We start from the raw sequence: 16746 nt of genomic DNA, 5'->3' as shown, positions 1-16746 counted from the left end.
CCACTATAAAGAAAAGAAGGTGGTGTAACATGATACAAGAATTGCTTAATGAAGATGATTAGTCAAATATTCGATATCCAGAAAGCTACAGTTGTATTATAAGCGGTGGAATCATTTATTAGGTATATAGAGACATACTGCACATATGATTTATAAATCATTTAGGACATTCACCTTTTACATAATGGCTTCTTTTATCTGTAGCATGCCCTTTTGTGGGCACGCATGTGCAAGACAGTTGCATGTACAGCCAATTGCACTGTATGTCACACTGTATAAACTCCTGTTGTTTTTTTCCAGCTAACACACAGTGCATCCCCAGAAAAGATGGTGGCAGAGGAATGTTGAAGAATAATGAGGAGGCTGCCAGCCAATGAAGGCCAAATAGCCACTCTGGGCGAAAGAGTGAAGAGAACTCTCTGAAGTGATTTGGAGGGCTGTACTGATTTGGTCCCACTGAGGAGCTTCAGTGTTAAGTAATGAAAAGGTGCTTTCGTATGGCAGGCCTGGAGTCAGCTGTGACCTGATTTCCCAGTGTAGAAAGTCAAGGTGGTATTTCTGACAGGCTGCCTTATGTGCAGGTATTAATGCCAACCCATTTGAACATGAATTTGACTTGACATTTTTTGGGACCAGACTCGCTCGTACTAAAACAGTTCAGATAATTAGCGTCTCCAGATTGATTCAATGAACTCTTCAGCAGTGTCTGCATTTGTGTCACTTAGTGCAGTAATGTTTACCTCCACTGACACCTTACAATTACTTAACATGACACGAGTGCAGCTGGGATCGTGAGGGGCATCTCCTTTTCTTGGGCATGCCGTAGTTGTTGCCTCTGTCCCTGTGGTAGCGTCAGTTTGTGGAGTTTTTTTTGTGGGGGAATAGACCAAAAGCATGGTCTATCTCACAAGTGTCTCACAATCTGCCAAGTACATCAAATCACTAACAGAAAAATAACTTATGGCACACCAGTTCCTGTTTTATGATATTGAACTTTAGTCTTTAGGCTAAAGACAGGAACCTTTACATCCATGCAGTAACTGAGGAGGATTGATATGGGAGGAGAGGAAAGTCTGTGCTCATCTCTCTCTCTCTCTCTCTCTCTCTCTCTCTCTCTCTCTCTCTCTCTCTCTGCCCTTTCAATGACCTGTTACAGCCCAGTGGCTCCCCCTTCTGGACATTGTGCAGTGTACTGAAAACCTGAAATACTGTAGTGCTTAGCACCAAACCTCTCTAGACTACTGTGATTCCCATACACATAGCAGTTAAAAACGAGACACTACTACAATCTACTATGAATTATAAACCATTACAAACAAATCACCATGTGTAGAAAACAGAATAAGGTTTCATCAACATCAAGATGTTTGATTTTGTGGATTAGTGAAGAGCATGACCAGTGTACCTGATTTCAAAGGTTTTCATCTGAACTTGTGGTCACTAACAAATGTAAGGAATATATAGCCTGCTGATATTTACAAACCATGTTTCAGTACTTTGCACCATTATCTGGTGTAAGGGAGACCGCATGGCGGTAATGTTCAGTAATAGCCCACTCACTGACACACTTACTCAAGTAGATTGTCAGCAAAACAATGTTCCCTAATCTTTAACAACGTTTTGTTACATTCATTTCCTTTTTATTCGTGATCACTTTGGTTGTGATGGTGGTTTTGTAATGGTGTCCTATCTGGGTGGAATAATAGTGACTTTTACTAAAAGCTGATAGGCTGATCACAATCATTACACAGTAATAATATGCCAAAATCACCTGTTCCAAGTATGCACTGTAGGTGGAATGAGCTAGCAAGGCCACCGTTTTAGCCACCAATGTAAAGCAGGTGAATAGGTGATCTACTGCAACTCTCTTTGAAATGGAGTTGTCATCTTTTTCAGGACAACTTTTCATTCCCAGACCTTTGGCGAATCACTTAAAGGAGAAAGCTTCTGAAGTGTCACTTTTAGTTAGGGCGTAGTAGTATTCTCTCAAGTGCCCACCGCTCCATACACAATACTCATTGTACTCAGGCCATGCTTTTTTTTGTACTAAACCAGAAATAAGCCCTTTTCATTCCACTGAGAAGGAAGTCCGCCCAGTTTGCATGCGAGCATCAGACACAGTTGACACGCCAGTCTTTGTGTTTGTTTCTTTTCTGTAGTTCATTAACAGCCCACAAGCCTTCTATGTTTACACGGTGCCTGTCATGGTCTTTGCTATGTGCAGTCATTTGAGTGTAATGTAGCATTTTACCACGCAATGCAACACATCACAATGGCCTGTTGCTCTAGATGCATTTGTAAACAAACAAACAATTTGTTAAGGATGTACTGTAAATGAGATTCTCTGTAAATAGTTGTATTTATGATATATGTATTTTTGTATTCCAGTACTGAGGGAGATTATAACATGACCAATTAATTGCACAAATAAATACCCACACATTCAAAAGTTGTTGAGCTTTACACCTGACCTAAGAAGAAATGTGAACATTTCTATCTATGTGTGTTTGTGTGTGCTTGTTTGTTTGTGTTTGTGTGTGTGTGTGTGTGTGTGTGTGTGTGTTGGGGAGTGTTTAACTATGTGCATTTCACCACATGTAATCTAAAGGAAACAGGGTCTATCCTGTCAAATTCACCACCAGTACTATGGAGACAGACTGAGGCCCCCATATCTCCAGCGCAGTAATAAAGAAACGTAATTTCTCATGTTTAAAATAGAATCATGTATGCACCTCTCTATCCCAAAACATAATACCTGCCTCGCCATATAGAAACACCATCACTGTCCCTGATATGACCATCAATCATTTATTTGTTTATGTGTTACACTGTATCTTACGCTATGAGAGAGAGAGAGAGAGAGAGAGAGAGAGATCATACTACTCAGTACAGAAGTTAGGCACAGGTTAAGCCATCTGAAATCAATCTTGTAGTGCTATCAGGGCCATGGGTGTGTCAGTCATGTTGGGCCAATTATCACAAGTGTCCAATAGAAAACTAAGTGACCAGCCTTGCCTGAAAGAACAACAGCAACAAAAACTTCAACTGGTTAGGGCGATAGAAAATCATTTTGGAAAAGACGCTTTCTGTCATCTTCACCAACTCTCCCAGACATCAGCAGGGATGGGGAGGAGTCCTATAGCAGCGAGGGACTGGTCGCCTCAGGCCAAAGATCGTATAGTTACTAAGATGAATCATGAAGGGGTTTTTCAATGGAATGAAATGGCACCCACTTCCGCCTCCTAAAGGGGCGTGATCAGTGACGAGATAATCGGTTTAGAACGGTGTAGAATCAGCAGAAGCAGGTGCCGTTGATGACATTTATTTCTACCATAGAAATGCTCCCGTTTGCCTCCTAAATGGGAGTGGCAATTGCGTCACAGTGAAACCGGAATTTACCCTCATATGAATCGTCTCGCTTTATAAACCGTCTCTGCTCAGGGTCCCTAGGAAGGGCTGGGCTGGGCTGGGCTGGACTGGACTGGGCTGGGCTGGGCTGGGCTGGGCTGGGCTGGGCTGGGCTGGGCTGGACTGGACTGGGCTGGGCTGGGCCCGGGCTCCTCATATTGCTCTGCTGGTGTGCGTGAGAGAGCTGCTGCTGCTCCCAGCAGAGTTTCTCCCATTGTCCCACTGACTCCCACATAGAGTGGAAGTGCAGCTGTTGTAGGCGAGAGAGAGAGAGAGAGAGGGACCACATCCGTCACAGCATGGGTGATGGAGAGAGGTCCGCAACAATGGACCAACAAAACAGCCTAAAGATAGAGGAGATGGGAGAGAATTCAAACAGTGTTGCTGACAAGGACTGTCTGGCTCAGAGGAATGGCAGTGTGAGCGAAGGAGACCAGTTGACGACAGATGAGGAGTGTGGTGGTGTCACCGGTAACTGTGAGAGAGCTAACGTTAACGGAAGTGACCAGTCAGACTGTAACTGTGGGGACTGTAATGACCTTTACAAGAGTCCACACTATCCCGCACAAGAGCAGCACACGGAGGATGTGCCGTGCGACTCCTGCATCGAGAGCCCGCGGCGGGCCGTGAAGTCGTGCCTCACCTGCCTGGTGTCGTACTGCGAGGCGCACCTGCGGCCGCACCTGGAGAGCCGGCGCTTCCGGAGCCACCGGCTGGTGCCGCCGCAGACGGACCTGGAGCCACGCTGCTGCCCGGAGCACGGGCTGCCCCTGGAGCTGTACTGCCGCACCCACGCCCGCTGCCTGTGCCATGCCTGCAGGGAGCAGCACGGCCACGGGGGGCGCCACACCCTGCCAGTGGGGGAGGCCCGCAGACTGACTCAGGTACTACACACCTTCACCCATATAGGCCTGCACATGAGGGAATACTGTAGACCCTTTCAATGAGAAAAACAAAATCAATGATTGAATGTTCTATTTTGTTCCCAAACTACTTTTTATGCATTAAGATAACATGGATTGTTAAAAACGGAAACTTTGTGGGAACATCTACAGTATGATGCTGATAATGGAACTCTCTTGAAACGGTCTACTGTATACTGTACATCACAAAGCCAACACTGGAGCTCACGCTCAAAAGGTAAAAAGTGCTAAAGAAGGTGGACAACACTGTAAATGATAGCATGTAGTTTATTTGTAGTATATTTGTAGCCATTACATAAATCTCCTGAGTGGATTATTCGGCCTCTTCAGTATTCTTTACCTTTCAAGTGTGAGCTTCAGTGTTGGTTTAGTGATTTGCATTCTGTTAGATGCCTATGCACCACCACTAGGCTTATTTAATTTTAGCTTTATTTCATCCTTGGAATACTTCATTGGAATACACTGTACTGTATGTCCATAGATCCATAAATGAAAGAAAATAATATACACAGGACCTTATTACCTACAGTAAGTGTGTACCTACACAAACTGTAACTGCATTTTAATGTACAGTAAAGCTTTTATCTATAGCAATATGTCAAAGTATGTAGCAAATGTATTACAGTATGAAAATGTAAACAATATCATTTGATGTATTGGCTTCCAGTAGCCTAAGTCACAGGATTGACTTTCAAAGACTGCTGCTTGTTTATAAACCGATAAATGGAACAGGACCTTATCACATGCTTTTGCTGTACACACACACTGTCCAGACCTCTCAAGTCTCAATACTTCTTAGTAAAACCTGCTGTTTGAAACTTAACATGGTGAAGCAGTTTTTAGCTTATGTGGTTCAACTCTGGAACTGACTTCTGGATGACATCAAAAATGGCCCATCTGTAGCCAGTTCAAAACGTTCTTATTATTCAATGGTGCACTTTACTTTTAAACTACTTTTCCAGCTGTTGCCCTTTAATGTTTTTTTTTTCATTATTTACTATCATCCTATGATTTTGTCTATGTAAAGAACATCGAATCACCCCTGCTTAGGAAATGTGCTATATAAATAAACTGAACTTGAGCATTGATCCCATGGGAAATTCTTTCCCTGCATTTTATCCATCTTGGATAGTTGTTAGGGAATACACGCACGCACGCACGCACACAGGCACGCACGCACACAAACACACACACACACACACACACACACACACACACACACACACACACAGTGAGGAGTGAACCCAGAGCAGTGTGTGTGTGTGTGTGTGTGTGTGTGTGTGTGTGTGTGTGTGTGTGTGTGTGTGTGTGTGTGTGCACGCATGTGTTTGTCTCAGACTTGCATTCTGTATTCGACCTGTTGGGAATCAAATGAAGGCTTGGTTCAGTTACACAAATGATTGCTGGCAGTTGTTTATTTTTTCTCAGTTGTGGTACTGAAGTAATCCCCTGTGTCGGGAAAGATAAGTCATCGCTCAAGCAAGATAGATGGTGGGAACATATTTGGAATGGAGGGAAGCAACAAAGGCATTTGTTGGGAGTGTTTTTTTTTTTTTTTACCAATGTGAGCCCCACATATGGGGCTGTTTAAAAGAATATATTTGTGTGTGCGTGTGTGTATCTGTGTGTGTGTGTGTGTGTGTGTGTGTGTGTGTGTGTGTGTGTGTGTGTGTGTGTGTGTGTGTGTGTGTGTTTTGTAGGCAGAGCAGCAGAGGGAGAGGAGAGAAATGTTGAAAACAGTCTCCACAGCAGAGGATGCCATCACCACAGCAGAGGATGCCATCACCAGTCTTCAACACAACATTGCCACAACAGAGGTACAGTATGGAGGCCTATCTGCAATATGTCATTAGTGAGGCCCAAACATGGACATGAATACTATATGCAGGAAGTCTACATTTTATTATTGATAGTTCATTCATTCATTCATTCATTCATTCATTCATTCATTTCTTTATCATATATAACATGTCTTTACTGGTTATGAAAGAACCATTCATTCACTCATTCATTCATTCATTCATTCATTTTATTGATAGTTAATTTATTCATTAATTTCCGTATCATACTGTATATGAAATATCTTTACTGGTTGTGAATGAACCATTAATTATTAATTCATTCATTCATTCATTTTATTGATAGTTAATTAATGAGTTCATTCATTCATTTTGTATCATGTCTAAAGTATCCCTGCTGGTTGTTGTGTGGAACCTGTGCTTACATGACAGAGCTCCATGATGGGCCTGCACGTGGTGCTGGAGCAGCAGTTCTCCCGTCTGCATGTGGCGGTGGACAGGGCCAGGGAGGAGGTGCGGGAGGCGCTGGACGGGGAGCTGAAGCGGGTGACGTGCCAGGCGGAGGGCGTACGGGCACACCTGCAGCTGAGGATAAGCCAGCTGAAGAGGACCCTCGTCTTGGGGGAGAAGATCAGCAACAGCAAAGATGATGTGGACTTCATGCAGGTCAATTGTGGTTATTTGTCATGACACAAATAGTAATCACAGCAAATATGTTGTATGTTTTTATTACAGTGCATGCAAATGCACTGCACTGTTCTTCCTAGGCTTCTTATTATTATTCCACTGATCGATTTTTCTAACCGCAATTTCTCTTCAACCGTTTAACTTAGAAACTTCATTCAAACTCTGTAACGTAGGTATTCTAATGGATCGGGTTGCTATGACTTTTCAACTTTGTAACTTTTATACTTTTTGAACTATTAAATAAAAACTATTCAAAATTTCCCCATAGACTTAACATTGGCCTCTATGACATCACAATCGGGTCGTTGAGCAATTAGAATCTTATGCCAGGTGGCCAGCCCCACCTGCAGCAGCCCTCTCTCTCTCAGGCTTTAAGCATACAATCTCTCTGTGAAGACTACATATCCTGTTAACTGTTTCCTCTTTCCACAACTGTTTCAAAATAAAAGTCCTCACTGCAATAATACACCATTAAATCATTTAACCACTGAAACTACTCAACTATTTAACTGTTCAACCATTCCAACTGTCAGTTATCATCAACTATGCCTCCAGTCAACTAAATGAAACCTCCATGTACTTAGCAACCAACATAGCAACCATTAAAACTAAGCGTTTTTGACAGTTTCCATAGGAACCAACATGATTATACTACAGTAACTTCTTTATTCCTGATAGTGGGCACCATGGATACCCTAGCAACTACTGTTTCAAAATAAAAGTCCTCACTAGCAAGTTAGCATTGTTAGCATAGTTAGCATTGTTAGCATAGTTAGCATTTTTAGCATAACTGCTAAAAATGATTAGCTAAGTTAGCTAATCAACCTGGTTAGCATTGTTAGCATAGTTAGCATTGTTAGCACAGTTAGCATTTTTAGCACAACTGCTAAAATGATTAGCTAAGTTAGCTAATCAACATGGTTACAATTGTTAACATAGTTAGCAATGTTAGCATTTTTAGCATTACTGCTAGAAATCATCAGCTAAGTTAACTTATCAACCTGGTTAGCATTGTTAGCATAGTTAACATTTTAGAAATACCTGTTAGAAATCATTAGTTAAGTTAGAACAGGAATGTTTAAGCTTTAAAATGTCTACCTTAACACCATCAACTCTCTTTAAACTATGCAACCACCATGTTTACCCTAGCTACACCTAAGTAGCCATATCTAAATTTTTTTGCATTTTCATGCACTGGTAATTCCTTGGAATTGCATTTCTAGTTATTATTATTATTATTATTATTATTATTAATTGGTTTTATTTCACTATACACTATTATTATGTGAAATTATCAGTTACTGTGAACCACTCCTGCCTACACATATGTAAGAGTCAGTCCAGTAAACATGGGAGATTAATGCATTTTGTGACTCGATGTCCAGAGCTCACCTTATCTTCTCCTGCACCTGCCTGTGTACTCTGCTGTCAGCTGTCTGAAGCTCAGTCTTCTAATATTATGATGAGAACATACTGTAGATAGCCAGCATTTACTATAGGCAACTATTTGTCTCTTGTACCAGAGGGACATGACCTTGTTATTCAACCTGTGAGTTTGCATACAGTACAGAAACAACAGAAATCCACACAGTGTGATGTATATATATATCCTCTGGGGTTGTGAGCTGTTCTGTTCTGTCCCCACAGGAGTACTGTGAGTGGCTAAAGGACTCGGCGGACACCGATTTACCTGGAGTTTATATCAGTCTGCCCGACCGGCTCAGTCCCTTCAGACAGGCCCTCCTGGACACCACACTGGTCGCCTACAGACACCAGCTCGCTGACCTGTGCCAAAGAGGTGAGCGTGGCAGCATCTGGTCAGCCATTCAGAACAAATTGCACATTATCGAGAATACATGACCATGATTCATCAACGTTGACCTGAGTGTGGCCACTGGTGGGCAGCATCTAGTCAGCCATACAGAAATAAATCATAGATTATTACTGTACAATGTACATCATTACAATTACAATTCATCATCACAGGGTCTCGAAAACGCTTTTTATCAGTTATTATATACTAGTATATTGTTATATTGTATTATATTATTATAGTGTGTGATAATTGTTGCATTCAACAATCCAGTTGTGACGTGTTCAGTTGTGTTTTACTTCCATGACAAGCTGTGCCCTTGCAGCACAATCACAGTCTTTGAATCACTGTTTCAGAGGGATTGGGTTTCAACACTGTGATCCGGTCCACACCCTCAGGCCTCAGTGCTCAAGATCCTGAGCCAGTGACTCGCAGTGACTTCCTGAGATGTGAGGAACTCTTCTGAATCTTACTTAAATACTGAAATATGTAGATGTAGGATTTATGATTCATTGTTAAAAGTAGAAAACAAGTTTTTAGAAGTTTCAGCATAACAGAACTGACTACAAATGCATCTAGATTCACCGACTGACTAATGCAGTGCATGCTTCACACAGATGCAACCAGTTTAAAATTCGACATTGACTCAACGCACCAGTTCCTGAGGCTGACCGAGGGGAATACCCGGATGACCAACACCACCCCCTGGCAGCACTGCTACCCCGAGCACCCCGAGCGTTTCGAGCACTGGCGCCAGGCCCTGGCATGCGAGAGCCTCTTCCTGGGGCGCCACTACTTCGAGGTGGAGCTGAGCGGCGAGGGCGCGTTTGTGGGCCTCACCTACAAAAGCATCAAGCGGAAGAGCGCCGACCGCAGCGGCTGCATCACGGGCAACACCTTCTCCTGGAGCCTGGGCCGGAGCAGCAGCAGCCGAGGGCTCTCCTGCTGGCATGCAGGCGAGGAGATCTGCCTGCAGGGGGAGCCCTTGAGCCAAGTCGGGGTGTATGTGGATTATCAAGCCGGCGTCGTAGCCTTCTACGGTGTGGCCCGGTCCATGACACAGTTGCATAAATACAGCACGCGGTTCTTGGAGCCGCTGTATCCAGCCTTCTGGCTCTCGAAGAAGGATGATGTCGTTTGTCTCCTGAGCCTAGCTGAGAACTGACGAAAGGTTTAGAGGCAGTAAACAAGGCATGTTTGACAGAAAATCACAAATGAAAGAAATCACAAATCACACATGGCCTGTTTGTATCTTTTACTTTATTTTCAGCAAATACTTGAAATAATTGTATGTCTGCAATAAAGGATATTTCACATACTAATCAGAGTATTATGCATTCTCTTTCTTCTTTTCTTTTGCTTCAAATAATCATTGTGAAAATGTACTTTACGATTCTTAGATTTGTTTGTGAGATAGGTGACTGAAAATTCAGCAGAGGTCCGGTCGTTTAGGCATTAAAGTCCGTCTCATCATAAGCAGGGTTGGCAAAGTGCACTCCCGACGGAGTGATGGAGATGGCCTTCCCACTGTCCACGTACAGGTCCGGCTCAGAGGGCATGAGCGTGGGCTTGTCGAACATGGGGTTGTCGAAGCCGTGGTCCATCGGTCCGCCCAGCTCGCCCACCTCGCTGTCCTTCCTCCAGGACTTCATGGAGGGCATGGAGGGCATGGAGGGCAAACTGGGCAGAGTGATGGTCCCGCGGCGGTGGAGATAGACCCCCACGCCCAGCACGAGTGCCACGATCAGCACGACGGCTAACACCACCCCCACCACCGTACCCGCCCCTGCGCCCGCATCGCCAGACGACAGGCCTAGTTCTGCCTCTTCGATGCCCAGGTTGGCACCGTTGGCGCGGGCATCCGCGGCGATGTCTTTCGCCGCCGCCTCCGCCAGCCGGCTGGTGGACTCGCCGTTGTTCTCCAGCAGCAGCGCTTGGATCTTCGGCTCCGCCGCGCGCGGGATGAACCCCAGCAGCTTCTGCTCCTCCCGCACCTTGGAGAGGCCGAGCCGGACGGACTGGTAGCCGGGTTTGTTCAGGACGAGATGCAGCAGGCGCTGGCGATACGACTCCAGGTTAAACGCCTCGGAGAACCGCAGAGAGACGACGGCGCCGCAGACGTCGCAGCAGTGGCCCACCGGGCGAAGAGGCTTCGGGCAGGCCAGCTCGGGGCACGCGACGCTGGCGCAGATCCGCTCGCGATTCGCCGCGTTCCCGCACTCGCACCCCGACGGGTCGCTGCAGCCGGAGGGCACAACGTCTGGCGAGGAGGAGCCATGGAACTGCAGCTTGCCGGAGCGAGAGGCCAGGTACTGGGAGAAGGAGGAGCCGGAGCTGAACTTCTGACCCTGGACGGAGACGCTCCGCACGGGCACCGTCCGCTGACCGGAGGAGACGTCCACCCGGAAGGACGAGGCCGGACGGAAGACCACGTCGTCCTGCTGACACGGCACGCTCTCCTCGTGCACGGAGAAGACGTAGCGGCCGGCCTGGAGGTCGTCCCAGGACGCCGCCGCCCGCCACAGCCCCGGGTCGAACCACCTCAGGCCCTCCGAGTCCTTGAACCCGGCCGTCACTCCGGCCCCGCAGGCCGGGTCGCTGCCGCCCGACGACACGAAGGCGGCCCCCGGGCCCAGGACCAGCTCCCCGTCCACGGGCAGCCTCATCTCCAGCACCGAGTGCACCGTCTCCACGTACACCGACACCCTTCTCTCGGCCGCAAAGTGCACCCTGTCTGTCCCGCACGGAACGGAGCCCTTATCCCAGTTTGTGGCATTTTCGTAGTTGGTGTCTGGGATCCACTGCTTGTAGAGGGCAGATGCGGGACTGAAAAGGGCGAGCCAGATGAGTGTGACTGCCTGGAGGGACATCTTAACCGGTTGTGAGTGAGATGACAGAGCAGAGTTGAACTTTGGCTTGAAGCTGTGGTATGACTGTCACATGAGGGGGGGGGGGGGGGGGGGGGGGGGGGGGGGGGTTCAGGTCATAGAAGTTGTTGATTGTCAGCCCTAAAATTAGTCAAATATTGACTGGCAATCCCAGCAGCAAATGGAGGAAATTGTATGGTTACCATCTGAACTATTGTGCATACAATGATATTGGGCAGAAGTTTTAAGGGAAATCTGCAAAGGGATGGCTGTGTAAAGTTAATGAACTAATGACATATCAAAGGCTGATGGCTAATGGAAAAAGAAAATGAAAAAAAAGTGAAAGCGTGTTTTTAACAAAAGACTGGCACAGTCAACACTGAATTGAACTCGTATGGAAGTACAAGGGTAACCAGGCGTTACTGTGTCTAGCTATAGTTATGATACTTATTCTGTAGATGGGTCCATGGGTGTGTGCCCCACCAGAGCATTCATTCCTGCAGGCACCCCTGTATTCACCTATCATCCAGATATCTGCATGAAAACTTTAACTTTATCTGCATGAAAACTTTAACTCACAAGGGAAATGGACAATCAAGCATCATGCTGTCTGCATTCATAATGACCTTATGAAACTCATGAATAGCCAACACATTTGAATATCTACCAGGCTATGAAAACATGGCAAGGCTACGTAAAATAATGAATTGACCACAATTTCGACAGCAGGTGGCAGTAAAGCTAAAGAACGAGATCTTCATGATTTAAATTATCCAAAACGAACCTTGGATTTCACGCTGTTTACATACACGTCACCAGGAAGTGTCTTGTACTGACTGAGCGAAATGTTGAGACAGGTAAGCAGTTCCTCCGTCACGTAAGATTATTGCACATTACACGTTAACTTTTTATGCAGCGATTTTTGTGGTTGTCCACAAATAGGCTAACAGTCGTGACTATAAACAACCTGACATAGTCTATAGTCCAACTTGAATATCAAGTTGCGCTTCCATTTCACAAATGTTCACAAGATTTTGCCTGACATGCTTTTGCTGCTGTAGGTTCACCAATTGCTAGTGGGAAAGCGTTTATAGGTTTTATTAGTTTCCATGGACTCTTTAGTTAGGCCTACAATTTGGCGCAGTGTATGCGCATGGGTGAAGAAAGACGCACCTGCACGATTTACGGATAAAATGTTTATATTCGCAGGATTCTGAGGGCGACGTGCCCTTTTTTCACGAGAATGAAAATGAGTTCAGGGAGAGGAAATCTAACATCAAGTGAGTGAGGTTTTATCAAGTTTTATCCAATCACACACACTTACAGTACACTTTTGAATTCTTTGCACCACTTTGGTGTACCATGCAAATCTAGAATGCATTTTTTCCTCAATTGCTAAAATGTCTACATGGCCTCCATATGAACATGACACCTAGCTGTCAAAAACCTGTCTGATCACTCTCAATCTTTTGAGGTAAAGCAAATTCCCAGCTATAGTTTTCAACTTTAAAGACAAGCCTAATCATGATTCAGTTTCCAAGACACATAAATCAGAAACTGAACATGCATTTAAAGGCAGTGTTTGCTTCAAAATGTTTTGCATTGCAAAACTTTATGGAAAAAAAAGTATTGTGTATAATGTGATTATGTAAAGCACTTTAAGTACAGTGTTGGCAATGGCAACTGTAAAAAGGTCAAAGTGACTTGTAGTACTGTAGCTGTACAACTGTAGTAAACTGTAGGCCTATTGTTGTGTTTATATATTGTCCTGTACAGTAAAGGATTTGTCAAAAAAATGTCTAATAAATGTAGTGTAACACTAACTGCAAAAGGCATAGCATATACTGTAGCTACGTATATTGTCTGTTGTCTCTGATGCATTTATCTCTAGTCCATGTTTAACCATATGAATAGTTTTGTTTGCCACTTCATGGAAACAGGTTTACAGGAAATGAGGTAGAAGTTTAGTACAGGGTTCCATTCTGCAGAAGATATTCTGCATTTTCGGTGTGATTTGTGTGTAGTGGTATGAAATAATGAAACCTAGTTTAAGACAATGAATTGACGCAGTTATGAAAAACTGTAATTGACTGCCATTCAGTCTTTTGGCACTAGCAGAAGGCCATACAACAAGCTCTCACTCTTTTGGCTTTCCATCACTTGCACAATAATCGAATTTAGTCTGGGACTGGGAGTGTTATTTCAGGAGGGAAATTTAGGATGTTACAGAACTGACATCCTGTACATTTGTATGGTTCCAAACTTCTTCTCATTTAGGCACCCCCTGGCATCCTTTTTCCACCTTTTCTTCCGAGTTATGGCCATCTTGATTTACCTGCTGTGTGACCTCTTCAGTGGCAGCTTCATTGCGAGCGTGGTATCCATTATTCTACTGCTGTCATGCGACTTCTGGACTGTCAAGGTGTGTTTACCCTCTGTGCCCATACAGTACCTGCAGAAGCATAGGCTAACAAAACAAAAGTGGTCCACACTATTATGTAATTGTTTTATGTATCTGTTCACTATTTACACTGTGTGAGGTTAAATGAGTTGTGGAAAGGGAAACAATTCAGTCTATACCGTCATATGTAATTTTGCATTTTTTTTTTTTTTATCCTTGATCAGAATGTAACGGGCCGGTTGTTGGTGGGCCTAAGATGGTGGAACCAGGTAGATGATGATGGCCAGAGCCACTGGGTGTTTGAAGCCAGAAAGGTATAACATAATCTTGGACAGCTTACCTGAAGCATCTAGCTGCTCTCTCATGGGTTGCTCAAGGTGTTCGAAGTCAGACAGACAGGCAGTGAAACAATGTGTTATTCCTCTCTTTGCCAGAAAGATAGAGCAAAACTGTTTCATATAGTGTCTTCTAGCATGTGCATTTTTTCCACCAGTTTATTTAGGCCAGAGATTGAGAGTTTTAAATTGAATAGGACCATAAACATACATTTACAAGAATGTGTGTTCAGACGTGGTACTTACAGTACATCTTAAAGGTGCCTTGTGTGAGAATTTCTCCCATCTTATGGCTAGGGGTTGTATTGCAACCTATTAGAACTACGGTGGCCGTCGCACATCAAAAACATAACGCCCAATTCACACCAAAGATCCGCAATGAGTCGAAACCATAGATAGAACGAAACTGTTGCAGCGGTGTAAATTAAATGTTGCATCGTTGCCACAACAATTTCTGAGCCTGGAATGCTTCGAATTGGTGGTAGTGGTAATTAAATATGAATGAGGCCATATTTATGAATGGAAAATGTTGATTTTTGTAACAAACAACTGAAAATGGTACACCTTTAATGAAGCTACACAACTTTTTTCGTAGGAAACCAGCAGAAAGACTGTTTCAAATTCTGAATCAACAATATTCTGGTTGGGTCTAATTATATGTCCAGTCTTCTGGGCACTTTTTGTATTCAGCACTATCTTCTCCTTCAGGATTAAGTGGTTGGTAAGCTTTCTTGTTATCTATTAATAGTAATTATTGACAAACCAGAGTACAGTCTGACTCAAAATACTAAAATGCTAAATGTTTAATATTGATTTAAGGTGTTATTTTAACAGTTCTTATCTTAAAAATATATTTTGTTTACAGGGAGTAGTTATCATGGGTGTAACCTTACAATGGGCCAACTTATATGGCTATGTGCGTTGCAAAGTGGGTGGGGGCAGCGACCTGACCAATCTGAGGACTAAGTTCACAAATTATTTGGGCCTTAAACTCTTCAAACAGGTAACTCTTACTATTTACCAGACCAGTTTTGCAACCTTATTATAGGCTAACATCTCATCCTCTGACTTGAATTTACACGCCTGTAATCTTCCTCACATAAAGCATTTTCTGTCGTCTTATTTCTACAGACACTGAATGGAACAGAGGGACCATAGATTTCCATGTATTGGAATGCATCATGAAGGATGGGGTAGAACTTTGCCCTTGTACTTTGAAGGATCTATTATGCTATTGTGCCATTACGGTGGACAGAGGGATCTTTGTTATAGTTTGATACTTGTTTATTGATGTCTTCGGTTACCATACCTTAGCAAGCCATTATCAAAGATGGCAGCATACTGTACATGTAGATAGACATTTGTGTTGCATATTAATTTATGCTTACATGGTATTTTCTTAAATGGTACAGATCTAGGTATCTACTTTCAATTCAGTTTAATTTTACATTGAAATTGAATTGAATTGATTAAAGGTATCTACTTAACTGTTTATCTATAGTATGTTGGAAAAATAGAATTCATTTCTTGAGTTTGAAACCAATGGATTTTTAATTCTCCATATTCAGCTTTTTTAATAAACCAAACATACCCAATCAGATGGTTTTGACATTTAATGGGACATACTATGAATAATGCACTAAAAGCACAACAGAGCAGTGTGCTTTGTTTAGACTTGGACTTAAAACTTTAATGTCCCCGAGAGACAATTTGTTGTACAGTACAGGTATATTGACGCAGACATCTAGCACTGTTTATCGAACACATAACATACACACTTCAATAAATAGAATGCAGTCGTTACAACCCCCTGTGCCCTCTTCAGGCCTGGCATAGCCAATACACTTGCAGGGCCGTCTTGGTTCCACTAATTGGTTACAGTAATAGTGTGCAGCTGGGTTAATGGGTTGGGCTACAGGGTTGTTTCTGTCTCTCGCTCTCTTGCTGGGTCACTTCTGGGTGAGGCACATTTCTGATTTGAAGACATGTTGATTTCTCTCATACCTGTACACGCACCTTATCTCTATCTTTATGTAACCTCTTTGGTTACTCATATTTTACAACACTAGACCCTTACTGACGCTGGCATTACACCCATGCACTTACATACGTTATATTTTCTCCCCAAACATCTTTAGAACTGCAGTAATTTAATATGTTTAATTATTCTTAAATAAATATATTTTGGTTGACTAAACCACTGTTATCCGCCTTCCTCTTTATGGTCTTGAGCCGGCCGTAGCACAGTAAAAAGGAGTATATTGCACCTCCCTAAAAGGTCTAATGTCATAAATGAATAAAGCTAAAACTACTGCACAGTACTTCACATATATTCCTCCAGTCATACCCTCCCCACATCTTATTTAATTAATTGAGTTTTTGCTCGGTTGGTTCTGACGTTAGGGTATCTATATCTACATCTACAGTATATCTTTAGGAATGTTAAAGTGTTTTTATTAGTATTATTTCATGTGAGATATTTCCAAGTTCCACATTTTATATTGATATGGCAT

At 43.4% G+C, this 16746-nt stretch overlaps 3 protein-coding genes across 3 annotated transcripts; 2 read left to right on the top strand and 1 right to left on the bottom strand.

Annotated features, from left to right (window-relative positions):
• The first annotated feature begins 3734 nt into the window (after positions 1-3734).
• LOC134077649 (tripartite motif-containing protein 16-like protein) lies at positions 3735-9795 on the top strand. Its single transcript, XM_062533350.1, has 5 exons — positions 3735-4292; positions 6563-6796; positions 8465-8615; positions 9029-9079; positions 9248-9795. Exons 1-5 carry the CDS (start codon positions 3735-3737, stop codon positions 9793-9795), a joined length of 1542 nt encoding a protein of 513 aa, XP_062389334.1.
• Positions 9796-9875: 80 nt separating this feature from the next.
• On the bottom strand, positions 9876-11503 carry amn (amnion associated transmembrane protein). Its single transcript, XM_062531530.1, has one exon. The coding sequence runs from the start codon at positions 11498-11500 to the stop codon at positions 10079-10081; it is 1422 nt and encodes a 473-aa protein (XP_062387514.1). The 5' UTR covers positions 11501-11503; the 3' UTR covers positions 9876-10078.
• Positions 11504-12277: 774 nt separating this feature from the next.
• Positions 12278-15828, top strand: zgc:112148 (uncharacterized protein LOC550424 homolog). Its single transcript, XM_062531529.1, has 7 exons — positions 12278-12354; positions 12707-12777; positions 13775-13919; positions 14123-14212; positions 14829-14954; positions 15099-15236; positions 15365-15828. The coding sequence occupies exons 1-7, from the start codon at positions 12343-12345 to the stop codon at positions 15389-15391; spliced, it is 609 nt and encodes a 202-aa protein (XP_062387513.1). The 5' UTR covers positions 12278-12342; the 3' UTR covers positions 15392-15828.
• The last annotated feature ends 918 nt before the right edge of the window (positions 15829-16746 follow it).

Source organism: Sardina pilchardus, chromosome 3 (genome assembly GCF_963854185.1).
Source record: "Sardina pilchardus chromosome 3, fSarPil1.1, whole genome shotgun sequence".
NCBI lineage: Eukaryota > Metazoa > Chordata > Actinopteri > Clupeiformes > Clupeidae > Sardina > Sardina pilchardus.
The sequence above is the reverse complement of the archived record's forward strand: the minus strand, read 5'-3'. Positions and strand labels throughout refer to the sequence as shown.